The sequence below is a fragment of the Schistocerca serialis genome, chromosome 5, assembly GCF_023864345.2.
Source record: "Schistocerca serialis cubense isolate TAMUIC-IGC-003099 chromosome 5, iqSchSeri2.2, whole genome shotgun sequence".
Classification (NCBI taxonomy): Eukaryota; Metazoa; Arthropoda; class Insecta; order Orthoptera; family Acrididae; genus Schistocerca; species Schistocerca serialis.
The window spans coordinates 717,796,530-717,810,407 of NC_064642.1; the positions used below are offsets into that span (position 1 = coordinate 717,796,530).

The window sequence follows — 13,878 nt, forward strand, 5'->3', positions numbered from 1 at the left end:
CTTGACTGAACTTTTGATAAATCTGAACTTGGTGCTTACATAAATCACAGACCTCTTGACCGTAAACTGACAAAAGACGCTGATAAAATTGCTAGCAAGAACTTCTGTGCGGATATGTTAAATCGATTTCATGAGGATGACCATTTCTTGGACAACATCTTTTCTGGCGAGTCGACTTTTCACTTAAGTGGCATGGTTAACACACATTACTGTAGGATTTAGGTATACGACCCCTTTTTTTCCGTGAGAGAACCATCAACAGGATGGTGTACCTGGATATGTTACAACAATTTTTGATACCAAAGGTCGATGAGGATGACCAAGAACACAGTCTTTACTTCATGCAACATGGTGCACCACCCCACTACCTGACTGACGTCTCGGATTTTCTCAGCGACTGCTTTCCAGGTCAATGGATAGGCCGTGATGCGCCAATTGCATGGCCCCCACGTTCCCCAGGTCTCATACTATTCGATTTCTTTTTTTCTTTTTTTTTTTTGTATGGGCATTCATCAAGGATATCTTGTTTGTACCTCCTGTGTCGGTTTCTCTACCTGACCTGAGCAAGAATTTACGCCGCCACTGCGAAAGTTATACCGGCAATGCTACAGCGGGTTTGGGAAGAAGCTGAGTTCCGGTAGGATATGTGCAGTATAACCAACGAAAGCCACACACATCATCTTAAGTTTAAGGCAAAAAAAACCTTAGTGTGTTTCCCTACAAAATAACACTAAACCCAGATCCATACCTTCTTTCAATAAATGTGTATGAATTTTTAAACTACTTTTTGAACCACCTTGTTTTAGTTTCATCCTCTGTGGATCAGTTTGCATGATAAATTTTAATGCTATGGGTCTCTGCACTTAAAAATACAAGACAACAGACAAAGATTTGCGGCCGCAGTAGAAACTATTCTGCTATTGGCAAGTCATAAAATACTATTTCGGAAAACAAATTATAGAAGGTCTGTATAGCTGGCCAACATCGAACCAGACTAGAACGACGGCAACTTCAGAGCGGTACTGAAAATATATGAAACCTGGGGACGCGGCTCTCAGAAAGCACATAGAAACCGCGACATTAAATACACTTTACACAAATCCGAGCATCCAGAATGAAATACCCGCTTGTGGGTCTTTAATTCACGAAAATTTGATCAGTAAAATACAGAAGTCACGACTTTTTATTTAGTTTGGCAGGTGAAACATACGATGTATCACGGACAGAGCAAACGTCGCTGTGTTTACACTATGTGGAAGAATCATTTCAGCTAAGTTCTTGCGGAAGACCTCTTAGATTTTTCTCCAATCTGAGACTTAACATGTTGAGGGCTAGAGATAGTGATCATGTACAAGCTTGAAAGTTATTAACTTTATATGTCATTTGTGTGGGCAGGTCTCTGATGGCGCGTCCAGAATAAGTGGATCTCTTCGCGGGGCACGAACTTTAATTTGCGAAAATTTTCCCCAAGGTACCATGCACACTGTGTGCTCAGTCTTAATCTGGTTCTGTCTCATGCTTGCTCTGTTCAGACAGTTCGAAATTGCATAAGCACAGTATCCTCAGTCAGATTTCATTAAAGTTCTTCACAATGTACAAATACTCTAAAAGAAAAAGTTACGAAGTTCTGTGGTGAGCATATCAGAATGACCAGTCTTTTGTCCACGTGTGAAACCAGATGGGATAAAAGACACTATTCAAAAACAAAAAATTAAAAAATATTAATATTCCAATCTTGTACACTCTGGAAGTACTTAAAGAGAGCCAGAATCTTGATACATCGGCTATGGCCAGCCGGCTTCGTTGTGAGTTAAAAGAGTGAACTCCTGGTCTCGGTTTATGTATTTAAAGAAATGTGTTCTTTAACTTTGCCTATAAACACACTGCTTCAAAAAGTCGATGGGTCTCTCACAGGCAACTGAACACACATTGTATGTTTTGTGACATCTTGAGTAACATACGTGAAAACACAAATTCAGAGTACTATTCTCTGAAATAAAGGTGACAGAAGAAGAAGCCAGAATCGAACTACTACTCCCTCTTACTACTTCACAACAGAGACATGTCGAATGTGGGATTCATTTGCGACATTCCGAAACTAGTAATCCGAAGAGGCGCTACCACAACCCTTTTTTTAAGCGCCTCACAGACCGTCAATAATACTGGGCAATATTTCCTGACGGACAATAATGCAGAAAGTGCAGATGTCAGATTGAGAAGTTTTGCAATAATACTGAGAACATCAAAAGCTTTTGAAATTTATTGCGCTGCCTGGAAATACTGTGCCGTCTTTGGGTAGTATTGACAATATCCTTGACAGTCTGTCGTGTGCTATAGTCTCTAGGCACATTTCCATTCCCCGGTTGTTATCATCGGCGTTGGAAATGAGCGCAAAACAAGGAGAACGAGAATTTTTATTAAAGTGGATTGAGCTTTGTTGTCAACCAATCCGATCACACAAGGTGCAATGTTCTTGAGCAGTCTACTGAGAACTTTAACAATATTGCACAATATTATTGACTGTTTAGAGGGCCCTTTATCGTTGACAACTTTCCATGTATGTGGACTATTACGGAAGGTATTGAGCCATGACCTAGGAGACTAAATGAGAAGCATCGTTCGTTCCTGTATGCACTGCAATCTGCATTTTGTTGCACCCTGTTCCCTCAATTGCTGCAGGAACAGCCTCTTCAGAATGTTGAATAAGACTACAAGGCACATACTTTGGGAGTGCAGTGTGGTCCCTTCTTCCCGGTGCATTCTCTTTTGCAGTTCCTTGTGTTATTAATCGTCACACTTTCGAACTGTGATGATTAACGGACCTCTACACTTTCGCTGATACTTCCTCCTGACACGCGACGCAGCAGGCTTCCCAACCAGAACAAATATGCAGCGCTTCAGTCGGTTGTCTGAAGTAACTTACGAAATAAGGCGCATAATTGACTACATATGGAAGTATCAGTCTGGCCATGAGTCGTACATGGATAGCCGCATAGTAAGGAGACCGCTAGTGATAAGCGGGAAATCCGGGTTCGAGTCCCGGTCCGGCACAAATTTGCATTGTCCTCATTCCATTCTACAACAACTGATGGCAGTCTTTATTCGCAATTGCGAATTCATTTGATGTATCTTAACATAAATGGGCAAGGCAAAACAACTCTAAATAGCGTCAAAATATGAAGTGCGTAATGGTATGGTATCTTTTAAGGCTACAACATCATTACTATTCAGAGTAATATTGGCAACAGTTTTACTGTTTTTTCCCCGCTTCAGAAGCTGGGATAAATTACATGTTCCGGTCTGATTTGGGTTTCCCAAAATTCTTCTACCGAATTACTGGGTTGTTTTCTAACAGCTTATGGTCATAGCGCTCTCTTTGTCCTTTAGCAGCAATTTGAAAACATCCTACATATAGTCTATTATCATGATTTATTTCGACGTAAATAGCATTTAATTAATGTTGTGACGTGTCCCTGAATAGTGCGACAGTGTTGGTGTTTCTGCTGTATAAAAGATTGAAGCCTGTACTGTTCTCCTTTGCAGTTCCACCAAAAGAAAAAGGCAAACTTAACACAGCAAGGATCAGGTTTCAAAAGGATTGCAATACCTAATAACAGCGCTTCGAAAGAATTTGAAGTAAAAGATTTTCAGCCAGCTCTGTTTTTAAAAAATAGGCAGAATTTTCATCGCTATCAACATTAACTGCACACTTAGCAAAATATCCAAGTTAAGAACGAAGTTGTACGACTCAAACTGATTATTGATAAACTGTTTACCTGTAGCACTTAAAATAATTTGCGCTGCCTTCGTCATCAAATTAAGTTTTGCACTTATCTTTACATAAGAACGTTGATAAAAGTTCGAGTAAATTAATCTAACAAACTATTAAACTATCTCACCTTTCTAATTTCGGATCTCTCATCATTCCAATTGTCCCACCGGTGTACAACACGAGTACTTTACTCTCGGGTTGGGCTCCTGGCTCAGACATAGAGAGCAACGAACTTGAAGCGATCTCATCGTTTTTATTGCTTGATGCACTCTTTAGCGACGAGGACATCTCTGTTTTTATTAAACTTAATCTTTAACAACTGATACTTCACACAGTCTGCACATGCGATCGTTTCTAACGCTCCGCCAACACTACGCTAGCAGCGCAATCTAAGCTTTTGACACTCAGATGTCTACATGTACTACGCTCGTCAGTGGCACAAGTGGTCTACGTCGCACACAAGGAGATTTTATTTTTCTAACCTCCTTGAGTGAAGAAATCTCTTTCCTGATATTTGTGTATCTTCTTTGGACAAACAACATTAATGGCGGCGAGAGAGTGTTTATGCTGAATCCCGGAGCCAGCTGAGTCCTGTAGACTCAGTATTAATATATACCCCTAAAGAACTGCTGTGACATTATGACGTGAAGACATTTGATGCAAACATGCGAAAAACTTCTTTGTCATGGACTGGGTTAATAATGACGGCGTACACGAGTATGATTTGTTATTTACTCAATAAAAACTCCGCACAGTATGCAGCAAGTTGTTAATATGCAGTCACCGCTGAGTTTGAAATAATTTAAACATATTTTGTGCTTCGAAGTAGACTGTAAACCATAGCTTCAAACTGTCGTAGTCGGGTATTTGGTACCCAAGTCAGCTGCATTTTCTTGCTTAGATGTTAGCATGCTTCTTCACTGCAGAGAAGTGTTTAAAAATATGTAAGCATTTTCTTTATCACCAACATTTACGTCGTTTTTTCAGTTATTTGCAGTGCTCTCAGAAAACCATTCAAAAATGCAAGTGGCACCGCTTTGTGACTTTTACCAATTTCAGCACGACTTTACTTTCATAATTATTCACAGCTATACAAATTTTATTTTCAAAAATTTATTTAAAATTAAGCTCTTTAGGTCAAATACATTATCCGAGAGAGAAGAAAAATGTCGGAAGATTAGTGTTCAGTTAAAATCTTTCTTCATGCAGTAAATAAACATGTGTAATAGCAATTGCACCATTCACAGCTAATGTGCTCAGTGGAATATAACACTTTTAATTGCATGTATTTTGTTAAATAAATTATGCTTAGTGTACACAGTTTTACATTTGTTGCTGGATCATAGTATCTTTCACCTGCATGGATGATTTTGCTTAAAGAGTAGGGCTAACTATTAATAGGGTTTTATTTCAAACAAAAATTATATAATTAAAGATAATATATACATTTTCATTGAATAAGAAATCAGTACGTTTTTCATAATCTATGTTGCGCTTAAATTTATTGGCTGTAGTGGATTGTCGACACTGGAAGAGCTCGTAAGGTAATGGGGAAAAATGGAATGAGTTAGAATGACGGTTTCACCTACATGTAGTTGTTGGCCAAAGTATTTAGAAAAAAAAATGGACACCTACTGATGACACACACACACACAGAAGGGCAAGCAGGTGGTGCAGTACTATGATAACCATGACTTGCAGAAATGAATGAAGATGTTGCACAAACTTTTTGTGCAAGTAGGAGAAATGTTATCAAGGCATATTTTGTTTTAACCTTCCATATCACTGAAACTGAATACCAGGTTTGTTGCCACAATATGCTGGTTAACACAGTCTACTTTGTTGTCTGTAGTATAAAATGAACTGTTATGCTATTATGTTTATTATTACTGTGACATGTTAACTTCCTGCAGTTCAAGGTGTTTGTAATTCTGGCATTTGTTCTAGAAAAAGTTCTAAATAACAAATTCTGTGTCACAGACCCAGAGATCGATTAGAACAGAAATAAAAAAACCAATACTGTATCTGAAAGGTAAAAAAAAAAGTTATTTTTAGTTAACAGATCTATGCAAGGACCAGTGTAAGGTTTGTTTAGCTGTCATATAGCTTAACAGCTGCATTGATAATGTAGGTTGAAAGTAGGATATGGGATACAAATATGAACTGGGGCCCCTTCTCATCATGTGCTGAAAGAAACATTGTGTGCTAAGAGTAATTTGCTTATCAGGTCTGGCATTGCTTTAGAAAAAAATCCTACATTTTCAACATACTTTTGTATTTATCTTTTGATTTAGGCTTTTTGTGAAAGAGTATGTTAAGGACAATTATTAATTGCTGTTGGGCTACAAGAAACACGTGGAGCACAATTTCAGTTATAATGTGTACAATGACTTTAGGTATTTCGGCGATGTAACACTTTTACTAAAGTGAAGATTTGAGAAGTATTACACATCTTGCAAGTAATATCCTGTGGAATGCATTAATGTAGAGCTTGGCAAGTTACTCAGGAAAAAGAATATTCGCACACAAGTGTGATTGATGGATTGCTCTTCATGTGGTAGCATCATAACAGTGTGTATTTGTACCAAATGAAGAAATATTTTGCACAGTTAATATAGTTAATGGCCAGAAGCAGTACAGTCTGACCATAGTGGTATTTATCCTTTACTAAGTATTTCCGACAACAAAGCTACTTGCAAAGTGAAGTAATACAGCTTGGTTAAGTTCAAGCAGTTGAGAAAACAATCACTTAAAGTTTTCTGTCAAAATGCAAGAAGTCTTACAAATAAAGCAATGAATCAAACAACGGAAACTCCAGGTATGAATATCAGCAGTGTAGGAAAAGATAGATTGCTAAATACCATAAAGAAGATGCGTCAAGTTGCAGACAGCCACGATTAAGAGAGTCTCTTTTAGTCATGCCTGTCTACAACTTGACGTGTCTTCTTTATGGTAAATAAAGTGATGAACATAGACTATCAGTACCAGGAAATGAAGTGGAATTTTGCTGAATATGCTGTTCTTACAGAACACCAACTTGAATTCACTGCAAAAGAAAATGTATTGAGCTATCAAAATAAAATAATTATTTCTGACATCAGACCTGATTGCTTGAAATTAAAATATGGAGCATGAGAGTAACCTGTTTTCAACAGTCATGTCAAATTCGCAATAGAATTATAAAACACAAAGAAACAACCACATTGTTAATCCTTTATTATACTTTCAAATTGGTACCTCGTGTGATCATGACGCTCTTGGCTTACAAGATATTCAGCAGGTAAGATGTAATGTTTGTCTCATCTGTAGCATTTCATTATGTATGTATGCCTTGTGGGTGATGCTAATGGGAAGCAGCACAAGGAGCTCAAATGGTGGCTAAGTTTGGCGATGAATTCTAGCTGGGAGCTGGATAGTGCTGGCAGTCTTCTTAACAATAAACACACTACACGCTCCAGTGCAGCACACCGATAGAATGTTGCATACCATTCTGAATGGGACCCTCACCTTCATTGCCAGGACTGTGAAGAAAACCTCAGGATGTTCTCCATGGCAATGGGATGGGTGGCCGTTGAGGCAAAACAGTGGGCAGCCTCAAGGGAACCTGCCACACTTAAGTTGTAGAAGGCCTGATTATTATGTGAGGCACTTCCCAAGTTGACATCCCAGCAGCTTATGGCAACAAAATCCAATGAAACCCTTTAACAGTCCCAGCAGCATGGGTGGACTGTCAGGAAGTATTAATGCCCAACCTACCAAAAAAAGTTGAGAAGGAAGCCCTCCAGATTTGCACTCAACCATAATAAAGCAAAGAATAGTAACTGGGCACCATTGTATTTATTTTGATGAAGAGAGGAGGCCTTAGCTTTTGAGATATTTTCCCCAGCCTCCACTTGAGCTACTACTAAAGCTGTGAAAAGGCTCTTTAATGGCACCATTCTTACAGAGGTTTCTACAAGCAGCAGAATCACTGAGGACATAGAACTTGACTGGCTTCATAATTATTTGTGAAGTTCACAACACCCTCAACTTTTCAAGGGTGTTGTGCCATGCTGCAACATCGAGTACATCAACATAAGACAGTTACGGGAAGAACGGTCAGAAATATGAGTGGCTAAAATGGGAATATAATAGAGAAACCAAATGATATGTGGAGGAAACACTAGTTTTCATTTTAATTTTCAATACACCTACATCATGAAAATGTATAAATGCTGGGTACATGTATATTAAGATATAACCTTTCATATAAAATCCAGTTAAGTGTTTCAAATGTCAGAGGTTTGGCCACAATGCCATTCAGTGGAACAGCAAACATACTTGTGGTAGATATGGACAGTCAGCAAAATGAAATAGAGTTTTCATGTCTGCTCCACCAAAGTATGCTAATTGGTGAGGTGACCATCCTGTGTCAATGGAAGTATACATTACAGAGTGAAAAATTCATGAAATTAACAGTTTCTTTTGGTGAAGCAAAACACACATCCAAATCATCGCAGCCATGACACTAAAGAAGCCTCTATGTAAATCTAAGACTGTTACATAGACTGATACTGCTACAAATATCCATATTGGCAGATGCACTTGAAAGGAAATAAGTATTATGTTCATCTACATTTATACTCCGCAAGCCACCCAACGGTGTGTGGCGGAGGGCACTTTACGTGCCACTGTCATTACCTCCCTTTCCTGTTCCAGTCGCGTATGGTTCGCGGGAAGAACGACTGTCTGAAAGCCCCCGTGCGCGCTCTAATCTCTCTAATTTTACATTCGTGATCTCCTCGGGAGGTATAAGTAGGGGGAAGCAATATATTCGATACCTCATCCAGAAACGCACCCTCTTGAAACCTGGCGAGCAAGCTACACCGCGATGCAGAGCGCCTCTCTTGCAGAGTCTGCCACTTGAGTTTGTTAAACATCTCCGTAACGCTATCACGGTTACCAAATAACCCTGTGACGAAACACGCCGCTCTTCTTTGGATCTTCTCTATCTCCTCCGTCAACCCGATCTGGTACGGATCGCACACTGATGAGCAATACTCAAGTATAAGTCGAACGAGTGTTTTGTAGGCCACCTCCTTTGTTGATGGACTACATTTTCTAAGGACTCTCCCAATGAATCTCAGCCTGGTACCCACATTACCAACAATCAATTTTATATGATCGTTCCACTTCAAATCGTTCCGCACCCATACTCCCAGATATTTTACAGAAGTAACTGCTACCAATGTTTGTTCCGCTATCATATAATCATACAATAAAGGATCCTTCTTTCTATGTATTCGCAATACATTACATTTGTCTATGTTAAGGGTCAGTTGCCACTCCCTGCACCAAGTGCCTATCTGCTGCAGATCTTCCTGCATTTCGCTACAATTTTCTAATGCTGCAACTTCTCTGTATACTACAGCATCATCCGCGAAAAGCCGCATGGGACTTCCGACACTATCTACTAGGTCATTTATATATATATTGTGAAAAGCAATGGTCCCATAACACTCCCCTGTGGCACGCCAGAGGTTACTTTAACATCTGTAGACGTCTCTCCATTGACAACAACATGCTGTGTTCTGTTTGCTAAAAACTCTTCAATCCAACCACACAGCTGGTCTGATATTCCTTAGGCTCTTACTTTGTTTATCAGGCGACAGTGCGGAACTGTATCGAACACCTTCCGGAAGTCAAGAAAAATAGCATCTACCTGGGAGCCTGTATCTATATTTTCTGGGTCTCATGAACAAATAAAGCGAGTTGGGTCTCACACGATCGCTGTTTCCGGAATCCATGTTGATTCCTACATAGTAGATTCTGGGTTTCCAAAAACGACATGATACTCGAGCATGATGTTGCCCACATCTACTCACAAATTGATTCTTCGTCTAACAGCCAAACAATCTACACTGATAAATGGCTTCCATATGTCTGTGGAATATAGGCAAGATTCAAAACACACACATACAGGTGCTAAAACACTCAATGCAGGATAGACCATTAAGCGTACGTCTACAGCAAGTACTCTTCCAACATTTTGGCACTCTTACTAATATACTACACATTCTGCAGGAAGGATGACCTCAGTGGCGAGAGAGCAAGAAGTGATGCTGTGTTCATCAGTGAGGCATGAGCAGTAGTGTCTGATACTAATATACTAGTTTCTTTTTTTTATTTTTCTTCTGTGTTTCCTTTATTGCATCATAGGTGAGGTGTGGAGATGCCATTGATGGCATAGCGGACCAATCCTGGCATGAAACTTACATGCAATAGAGGGTGGAGAGCACATCTCGTCTGCACCTGGAGACCTTGCATCTCCAACATTCCTCATTTTCTAACTTTTAGCATTCCTGCTCAAAATCTAAGATGTCAGTCAAAGTAGATGTGTGCCAGCAAGTATGATCCCCTATAGACCACCAGTTACGTGGGTCAGTGTTCAGATTGTATTTGTGGGTTCTTCTTGAATTGATCCTTATAGCACTTCAGATGAGCACCATGTGGCCTCTTGTACCTGTGCTCACATCATTGTGCCTTTGTTGAGGAAATCTGCCATTTCTCAGTCCATGATTAATAATTGTAGCTTCCATACTGTACAGCTTTGCCTTCTCAAGAACAAGTCCATCCCATTTTATGTGCATAATGTATCTAAGCTTCTGTTGATTGAAACATTCTGGTTCCTTAAGGCAATATAGTGTCCAGATTTCACAGCAGTAGAGCAGGATAGAAACAACTACTACTTGATAAACCATCAGTTTGGTGTGTAGTGTCAGATCTTTATCCAGGAAGACCCTTAATGACCTTCAGGGAATCCATGCAAGCAAAAAAGATTCACAGTTAGCGATAAAACACTTCCTTCCAGCAACACATAAAATGAAAGGATTCAAAACAGTGTCCCTAGAGATGCAAAACAATCAAGTCTGATAACACATAGAGTAACAATTTTTTATCTAAATTTAGATTAAGAAGAAAAGTCTCTGAAGTGATTAGTTCATGCAACCCACTTGTCTTGCTGGTAGATAAAGTTGCTCAGTACAGCAGAGCTGATGTGTGGGACTTTCAATAGCAGTCTGGGCAGCCTGTCCTCTGTTCTCTGTATCTTTCTCAGGTGAGCAGTTAGTTGATGGTACACTTCCTAGATAGGGGTAGCCATGCACCTGTTCCAGAGATGTGCTGGAAATAAAGATATTGTAATCTGGAAAGACAGACACAGGAGTTGGCTGTGCTCGCACCCCTTTCTGGAGTGTTGATGGTGAGGCCAAAGTCCTGTCATATACACTATTGAAACAATTCACAGGTAACACTCCAGGTGTATCAGCTCGTGAACCATTGTCATCTGCGTACTGCAGTTTAGTTACTTTGTGAGAGTTGTGAACCTTCTAGAATGGAGTGTGGACTGACTGAATAGTCTTGTCCTCTGTCAGATCTGTATTTAAGTTCTACACCTGCATTTTTTACAGACAATGTCTCCTAAAACATGGCTGTGATATAAAGGACAAACAATGGGAACCTGAGGGCACATCATTGTTTGAACCCTTCAGTAATAGGCTAATTATCAGATGTTTCATTGTAATGTAGCACTTCCCCTGACGTATCATACTGGAGAGCTTGAATCAGTGCAACAAAGTGTCCAGGGCAGTCAAAACATTTTAAGACCTTTGACATAGCTCCACTGGTCACTGTATCGAAGACCTTTTCTATTAGATTAGATTAGATTAATACTTGTTCCATAGATCATGAATACGACACCTTCGTAATGATGTGGAACGTGTCAGGTTAATAAAAGATGTCTGTACAAGATATTGCATTACACAAAATATTGCATGACACTAATGTTTAAGTTTTTTTTTTTCCTTAATTTATATCTAAAAATTCAGCCAATGAGTAGAAGGAGTTGTCATCTAGAAATCCTTTTAATTTATTTTTAAATGTTAGTTGGCTATCTGTCAGGCTTTTGATGCTGTTTGGTAGGTGACCAAAGACTTTTGTGGCAGCATAATTTACCCCTTTCTGTGCCAAAGTCAGATTTATCCCTGCATAGTGAAGATCATCCTTTCTCCTGGTGTTATAGCTATGCACACTGCTATTACTTTTGAACTGGGTTGGATTATTAACAACAAATTTCATAAGTGAATATATATACTGTGAGGAACCCTAGATCCTTAAATAGATGTCTGCAGGATGACCATGGGTGGGCTCCAGCAATTATTCTGATTACATGTTTTTGAGCAATGAATACTTTTCTACTCAACGATGAATTACCCCAGAATATGATGCCATACGAAAGCAGTGAATGAAAGTAGGCATAGTAAGCTAATTTATTGAGATACTTATCACCAAAATTTGCAATAACCCTAATAGCATACATAGCTGAATTCAGGCGTTTCCGCAGACCATCAATGTGTTGCTTCCAGTTTAACCTCTCATCAATGGACACACCTAAAAATTTTGAAAATTCTACCTTAGCTACAGACTTCTGTTCAAAGTCTATATTTATTACTGGAGTTGTGCTATTTACTGTACGGAACTGTATATACTGTGTTTTATCAAAATTTAAAGAGAGTCCATTTGCTGAGAACCACTTAATAATTTTGTGAAAAACATCATTTACAATTACATCACTTAGTTCTTGGTTTTTGGATATTATTACTATACTTGTATCATCAGCAAAAAGAACTAACTTTGCATCTTCATCAATGTGGAATGGTAAGTCATTAATGTATATCAAGAACAGTAAAGTAATGTCATAGAACACTAATAGTAAAGACTTAAGTTGTTCCCTGCATTTCTCCTACAATCGTCCTAGACACATCATATCAAAAGTGCTGTTGGAGGGTCAAAATTAACATTGAGATTCAAGAAGTACAGTCACTGAAAGTGTCTGGATGCAGTTGAACAAAATTCTAGCAAAAAATTTTACCTGCTATAGAGAGCACAGATTGCCACAATACTTCATCAACTGCTTTGTAGCCTTTTTTGAAGTGGGTGATAATTGTTGAGTTTTCATATCAGCCAATACGTTACAAATTTTCCACATTAGAAGAAAAACAGAGAAGAATCTGGTTTTTAGAAGCAAGTCACCACTTTCAATTATATCCAGAGGGATGTCGTCAGGTACAGATGGATTTCTTGGTGTCATGCTGTCCAGAGCCTTGCTAAATTCATGAAAAGTTGGTGGAGCTGTCATTCAAGGTTTACTACAGTTTAAGAATTAGCTGGAGTGTTCTTTCCACTGAACCAAAATGTCCTGTCTGTCAGTGAAGAGTGTCATACTGACAGACTCATTAAGGGTTCCTGATGAACAGTTCCACATCTCTCTCTCTCACTCCAGTGAGAAAATGCCACAAGACTCTGGCACTTGACAGACATTAAACTTACTTGTTTCTTTGTTGCCACCAGTTATTCTTGATAGTTACTGTTTCAGTTTGACTTTATTGTTCTTGATTATTATTGTTTCACTTTGACATTGCACCGAGCGAGATGGTGCAATGGCGAGCATACTGGTCTCACATTCGGGAGGATGACGGTTTAATCCCGCATCGAGCCATTCTGATTTAAGTTTTCTGTGATTTCCCTAAATCGCTCCAGGCGAATGCAGAGGTGGTGATTTTGAAAGGGCACAGCATACTTCTTCCCTTTCCTTCCCTAATCCGATGAGACCGATGACCTCACTGTCCAATCTCCTCCCCCAAACTTTGACATTACTGTATGAGCTCTTGAAAACTTTTTTTTTTTTTCCATGGAAGATGGATGTTGAGCAGGACATAGGTAAGTGTACTCCTGGACATTTTTGAGATTCTTAATCAATTTGTTATTGTCATGAAACCAGTCATTTCTCTTCTTTTCACTGAAACAAATGACCTCCTCTGCTGTCTTTATGATGGTGTCTTTTTAAAATGATCCTTTCCTGTTTAACATCTGTTATGTTAGCTGGCATTTTGCGGAGTTCATCTAAAAGTGCATCTTGCAAGGGAGAGCAAATTTTTTTATCCAGCAGGCTGTTGATATTGAATTTTCTCCTGGAAGAATTTGAGAGACTTACCACTCTTTAAAATCACTCTCGTCGCCCACTTACAAGTATGTGCTGAAGTTATTCATATGTTATTTAAGATCACTGT

General features: G+C 39.0%; 2 protein-coding genes across 2 annotated transcripts in view; one reads left to right on the plus strand and one right to left on the minus strand.

The window, feature by feature from the left end:
- Nucleotides 1-4,176, minus strand: part of LOC126481200 (L-asparaginase-like) — a 391,393-nt gene extending 387,217 nt beyond the window's left edge. Inside the window, exon 1 of the mRNA XM_050104797.1 lies at nucleotides 3,900-4,176. Within this exon, the coding sequence (XP_049960754.1) occupies nucleotides 3,900-4,060 (161 nt within the window). The 5' untranslated portion in view covers nucleotides 4,061-4,176. The remainder of the gene's footprint in view (nucleotides 1-3,899) is intronic.
- A 44-nt stretch (nucleotides 4,177-4,220) lies between these two features.
- Nucleotides 4,221-13,878, plus strand: part of LOC126481538 (leucine-rich repeat-containing protein 49-like) — a 148,524-nt gene continuing 138,866 nt past the window's right edge. The window contains exon 1 of the mRNA XM_050105352.1: nucleotides 4,221-4,489. Coding sequence (XP_049961309.1) covers nucleotides 4,458-4,489 — 32 coding nt within the window. The 5' untranslated portion in view covers nucleotides 4,221-4,457. The remainder of the gene's footprint in view (nucleotides 4,490-13,878) is intronic.